The following is a 6,461-nucleotide window of genomic DNA, read 5'->3' on the forward strand; positions in this document are numbered from 1 at the left end:
AACCCATGCGGGTATCACGTCCTTTTAAGTAGCATTATTATGATTATTTTTTTTTTTTGGTCGAGTTTTCCTATTACACCTGTATACTTAAAACATGCTTTACGTTGTACGACCCAATGAGTTCTGAACATTGAACCACATTTATAAAATATTGTTTTTTTCAAGTTACAACATTTTATTCTTTTTACATCTATGTTTAGGAACAAAATTGAGTCTAGTGAGATATATGAAGTTGTATATGGCTTTGATATGGAATGGCCAGTAACGTTTAACAGAAAATCGAAAAAAACTGCTCTTATACAAATTTGCACAGACCACTCAACATGTTATTTATTTCATGTATGTGTTTAAGCATTTTCATTTTTCACTTGTTGGCCTTTAATGATAGTTATTTAAATTTATATAACATAGGTATATCATATCATAAACCTTCCGTCAATATTTGTGCAGCTCATTAATCATCCAAGAGTTAGATGGTCTGGTGTATTTATAAAAAAGTAATTTTTCTTCCCATGTTTTTCTTAAAAAACTAATTATTTAATTACATTCTATATTTTTTGTTTATAGTGATTTTTTGAAGCTTGCAAGAGATTTTGACATTAATGTTACTGGAGCTTTAAATAGAATTATCGATTTAGGTGATTACACAAACAAAGTTTTAGATTTTGACTCGTCTACTAGATGGAGTATGGCCAATTTGGTTCAAAATTTAGTAAGTTTATAAGTGTAAGCAATTATTTAAGATTTAAGAAACATATTCATACGTTTGTATTTATATTAAATAGCTTAAAAAAAATGTAAATAAAGATACAAATGTTCGTATGAGCAGTTGGGAAAACACAAATTTAGATCAAAATCAATGTATGTATGCAGCAACTGATGCTTTTGTAAGTGTAAATGTGAATTAAACAATTTCAACATTATTAATGGTTCTGTTTTTATTATTTCTTATTATTTTAGATATCCTTAATATTGTATGAACATCTAAGAAGATTTGACAAAGAAAATGAACTCCAGATTAATTAAATTATTAAAATTAGGACAAATGAGTTACGATTCATGCCTTAAATTGCAAATCCATTTATCAGAATCTTTAAAAACAACAACCATTAACAAATGTGGTTATCTCCTTATTGTAGAACATGAACCTGTTTATACTGTAGGCATCAGACAAAAAGACTATAATCCACTTTTAGAAGAAAATTTAATTAAACTGGGCGCAGAATTCAAACGTACTAACCGAGGCGGTCTAATCACATTTCATGGTCCTGGACAACTGATTGCTTATCCAATTTTAAATTTAAAAAAATTTAATCCTAGCATTCGTTGGTATGTTTCAAATTTAGAAACAACCATTAAAAACCTTTGCAATGAGACTTATGGACTTACTGCAACTACTACATCCGATACTGGAGTCTGGATAGATAATCATAAGATCTGTGCAATAGGTGTAAGATGTAGTCGATATGTTACTACACATGGCCTTGCCTTGAATTGTAATACTGACTTATCCTGGTTCAAACATATTGTACCTTGTGGCTTACATGGTAAAGGAGTTACCTCTCTTAGTACAATTTTTGAAAAAAACATTTCTGTCAACGATGTGTTACCATATTTCTTACAACATTTTTGTAAATCATTTTCATGTGACATTGTAAGTACTGAAATTGATAAAATAGCTGAATTCGATGAAAAAATAATTCATTAGAATTTACAATACTAGAATATTATAAAAAGTAGATTATTTGTTGTAGAACTTTATTAATTTTTTATCATATTATTTTATTTGCATTAAATGAAAAATGAAGAATGAATTAAACTTATTTTTGTTTATTGATATTTTAAAAATATTCACTTGTGACAACTATATTATGTTAAATTTCACAATCTGTTATTCCATTGGCCAATGTTGTATCATTAAATTAAACATTTAAGAACTTTTCTTTTATACTGACATTTGGGTGAATTAGCTTACAATTTTACTTAAACATTTGGTGAAAATTTCACCTACAGTTGTCGATTGACACCTGTGGTATCTAGGACCTAGGTTATTAGTTTTTTTAGTTAAACCAAAAAATAAAATCAATTTTGTGAAAAACTCGTTTTGCATAAGAATTCTTGTTTTAGATTCTGAGTGGAACGATGAATGTATTGATTTTACAATGATGTGTGTGTTTTTTTTAAATTTTTGTGTCTGCCATCATGATTCGGGGCCGTAAAACTGCTTCGATTTTCTTCAACAGTATCTTTTTCGATGGGAAAGTGAAACTAGTTGGTGAATTCAGTAGGTCAAATTTTAAAATTCCCAATAGCTTTTAAAGCGCCCGGAAAAACAACAAAAAGATTAAGGAAAAATGGGAATTTTTACGCAAAATCGGTTTTCCACAAAATCAATTTTGGTTTTTGGTGTAACTCAAAAACGAATGAACATGTATACATGAAATTTTCATTGGTTGTATATATTTTCATTTTCTATACATGATAAAATTTTCAAAATGAATTGATTTATTTTGGACTGTTTAGGGACATTTTCAGTTTCCAATTTTATAAGTATTTTTTTCTATGAATGTCAATAACACTTTATTTGTTGAGTAAAAATACTTGAAAATTTAATACAAGGTTCCTATTATATTGTTACAGTAACATTTGAAAAATATTAAAAATCCTTAGTCACAGTTTTTTTTTTTTATAAGCATTTAAAGTTCAAAAATTGACAAAATATGGAAAAATCACGAAAATTAGCAGTTAAGAATTCGTAAAAATTTTTCTTTTTAAATCTAAGATTTTTAAATGTAATACAAGATTTCTTATAATGTTATCTACTTTTATCAAAAAAAAATGTCTATAAGAAAGTCAAATTAAATTTTTATGAGCGTTTGAAATTCAAATTTTTACAACATTGGATATTCACTTGATTTCTCACGTAGCGATTTTCTTATTTTGTTGTAATTCAAAAACGAACAACTGTAGATACATGAAAATTCTACTGAATGTTTATATTTTCATTTTCTATATACCATACAATTTTGAAAATATTTTGACTCTTTTTTTAGGCTGTTTACGAACATTGTCAATTGTCAATTTTTTTTATTTTTTTCTATAAATTTCAATAAAGTTTTATTTGTTGAGCCATAATGTGTAAAAATTTAATACAAGGCTCCTGATATATAGTTACAATAGCAGTTGGAAAATATTAAAAATACATTGGCACAATTTTTTTTTTAATTATTTAAAGATCTGATTTTGACAAAATTTATCAAATTTTAATTTTAAAAATTATTTTGTAGTTAAAAATTTATAAAATGTTCAATTTTTGTATCTAAGAATTGAAAATTTATATATATAATATATTATAATTTATAATAATTTTAACCTACAATAAATTACAGGTTATATAAAAAAAGGTAATTTAATTTTTGAAAATTCGACCCCCCCCCTCCTTGGGTGACCACTCGATCCGCTACTGCTATATAGGTATGTAAGCTCCCTTCTATTTTTTTGTAATTTTAATGTATTTTTCAATACAATTTTCACATTTTTATACTTCAATAGTTCAATTTTAATATATTTTCAATAATTTTTTTGGGGACTTTTTTTTCCTAATGTGAGACCTTTTACAGAGACTTTTTTTCAGTATACCATAATTATTTGTATCGATTAGTATGCCGTCTGCATCATAGACATATTAATTAATTAATATATTTAGTTAATTTATCTATGGTCTGTATGATGCATAGACATATTAACTAAGTTAATATGTCTATGGTATGATGACTACATACCAGCTACCTATACGGATGTTATGACAGATTTTTAGTTTTATTGTAGCTCTTGGTTTCATGGACTATGACGTCATGAATTCTACAACAATTTTTACTGCTAACTCGTGTATGTAGTAGTTCGTGGTGGAAACTGAAAAGGGTTATCAATGGTGGTTATCAATATTTTCCCGCTTTTTTCTAGGTTATTTTGTTTTAATCTGTGCACCGTTCAGTGTTACTATTGTGTTCATTATTTATTTACTAAAAAATTCTGTTCCGGCTTTCTGAATAATAATATGTAAGTATACATAAGTCAATAGTTACTCATTATAAATGATGTACCTATTGCTATTGCTACAGGTATCACGTAGTTCGGTAGTCGGTGGTCACTGGTCCGTCATAACTTATTAAACTTATAGGTGCTCTCAGTCGGTGATGTCCGAATGACCGAATCGACTCGTTTCCTGTTCAGTTTTGGAATTTGATACCTTTAACCTTTATCGGTTTCATTAATTTGATTAGCAGGCGGTTGGCACGGTATCGGTTTGACGATTTTCTGTTGGTCAATCACTTAATAACAACAGCACTGTCCGGTCGTGTTGTACTCGTATACAAGTAATAGTATGTATTAAATTGTATTTAATTTTATATCTGATCATCTAAATTAATCTCGTTGGCTCGTACCTACATGTTGTATATAAATGTAAATAACTGAAATATTATTGTAATTTGCTCTTGAGCCTTAACATAACAATTCAATTTAATATAATTCAATTTTTTTTTTGTAGTGTAATTGAACTATCTATTGATTAAAATTGTTAAAGATCTTTATGTTATCATTAGGCCCCTGATTTAAATGCCCTAAAAACTATGAAAAAAATAACCAACGGTTCCTTTTCAATGCAATAATGCCCTTAAAAAGTTTCATGTAGCCATGCAGTTGATAAGGATTTATAACACTATTAACAATAATACAAAAACTAAATACCAAACTTAGACATGTTCAAATGTTCAATAAATAAACAGTACCACCTACCTATACTGAGAATAAATGTGATCACAATGTATCTCGCAACTCGCCAATTAGTTGTTATTTAGTCTATTTATTCTACGCAACATATTAAAAACACTAAATAATTGTTTTATGTTTTTTAGTTATCTTAGAGTAAAATCACCTATGACAAATATTTAAAGAATAAAATTATTGAGAGTATGGTGTCGATTGGTCTCAACATTGTCTAAAAAGCAATTTAATATCCATTTAAATTTAAATTTATTTTTTATTTTTAAGTCAATTAATACTATTTAAAACCATGAAGTCAAACATTCAAAAATATTATCCTCAATCATTTTTTTAATAGTTGATTTTACTCTAAAATTACTCAATAATCACAAAAAAACAATCATACGCGAATGTGTTTGATCCATGTTGCACGTTGGTCTGAGAGACTAAAACTTATAATATACTTAGTCACAACAAAACTTCAAAAGCATTATTTAGTTAGTTATTTACCATCATAATTTAATTAGATCTGTAACTTTTATAATATTATAACCATATTCATTAAAGGCGAGCAAGTTTATGAAAACATTAACTTAAGTTAGTTACGTTAAGTTTACATCATGAAGTTATGTTTAAGTTGATAGTAAATCTAATCTAACAGTATATTTAACTTAAGTTAATATGGAGAAAAAAATTAACTTAACTGTTAAAATGAAGTTATTAAATTTAACTCAACATTTTAAAATAATAATTATACATTTCATTAAAAATCATTGTATGCAGCGTGGTTAAACAAAACTATGCATTAATAAATTATATAATATATAGACATGATTTTATTATTTACAAGTTATTACTAAAGTTCGGATTTGAAGACTTTTTTTGATAACCAGAAAAATAATTTTTAAAATAAAATGTGTTTCATTTAATTTTCAACATAATGGGTGAAATTGTATTTTCTTTTTCTCTTATTTTAATTTATTTGTGTTTACGCTTGATCAGCTACACAAGCTTGAATACACACTTTAATACACTAATTTAAAAAGTGTAAACTTACTAATTTTAGCTGGACAAAATATACTATAAATTGTCATTACAACTTTTGAATATTATATTTTATATTATAATCAATGGTAGATGGTAGTACATACCTATCTAATATACAAAGAAAAATATTCTAATTTGTAGGTACATAATATTATAGTTTTTATAAGATTATATAACATTTTAACAATTTATTTTATTTTATTTGTATATTTTATATATATAATTTTTTTTTTCAGAATTGCTTGTTATTGATGAACAAAGTTCTGTGTTTGATGTGCCATGTTAACTATTAATGATGTAAACAGATTTATAAACGATAATATAAATTTAACAGCACAAAGTAATAATTTACAATACAGGTCAGTATTATACTTAATCAAATATTTTGTTTAACCTAGATTCGATTATGGATTATAAAAATACCTAAATTGGTGCTTCATTTTACTAAAAATGTATAATAAAGAACAATTCAGTTAAAATTAAATCTAAGTAGGTATTGTTGTTTTTAGTTTAAATTATTTTAGATTATTAAGAGAATGTTACACCCGTATGTGTTGTCTCCGTCTTACACAAGTACAACATAGCAAATTGTCGTTCACTATTCTCAATAGTGTGCTGTTGCTTTTGATTCTAGAGTGAAATAACCTATT

General features: G+C 26.2%; 2 protein-coding genes across 5 annotated transcripts in view; both read left to right on the forward strand.

Moving 5' to 3' along the window:
* The window catches only part of LOC100168658 (lipoate-protein ligase b-like), a 3,031-nt gene extending 1,217 nt beyond the window's left edge, over window positions 1-1,814 (forward strand). Inside the window, exons 4-8 of one of the 2 annotated variants that reach the window (XM_008188567.3) lie at window positions 201-339; window positions 412-497; window positions 568-712; window positions 786-887; window positions 961-1,160. In XM_008188567.3, coding sequence (XP_008186789.1) covers window positions 201-339; window positions 412-497; window positions 568-712; window positions 786-887; window positions 961-1,026 — 538 coding nt within the window. In that variant the 3' untranslated portion in view covers window positions 1,027-1,160. 2 annotated transcript variants of the gene reach the window in all.
* A 1,590-nt stretch (window positions 1,815-3,404) lies between these two features.
* LOC100159771 (DNA polymerase delta catalytic subunit) overlaps window positions 3,405-6,461 on the forward strand; it is an 8,692-nt gene continuing 5,635 nt past the window's right edge. The window contains exons 1-3 of one of the 3 annotated variants that reach the window (XM_029487014.1): window positions 3,405-4,059; window positions 4,122-4,382; window positions 6,048-6,170. The gene's annotated coding sequence lies outside the window, so the exon portion shown is untranslated. The other 2 variants (XM_029487015.1, XM_001948857.5) reach the window with 2 other exon arrangements.

Source organism: Acyrthosiphon pisum, chromosome A1 (assembly GCF_005508785.2).
Source record: "Acyrthosiphon pisum isolate AL4f chromosome A1, pea_aphid_22Mar2018_4r6ur, whole genome shotgun sequence".
In the NCBI taxonomy this organism is placed as follows: domain Eukaryota; kingdom Metazoa; phylum Arthropoda; class Insecta; order Hemiptera; family Aphididae; genus Acyrthosiphon; species Acyrthosiphon pisum.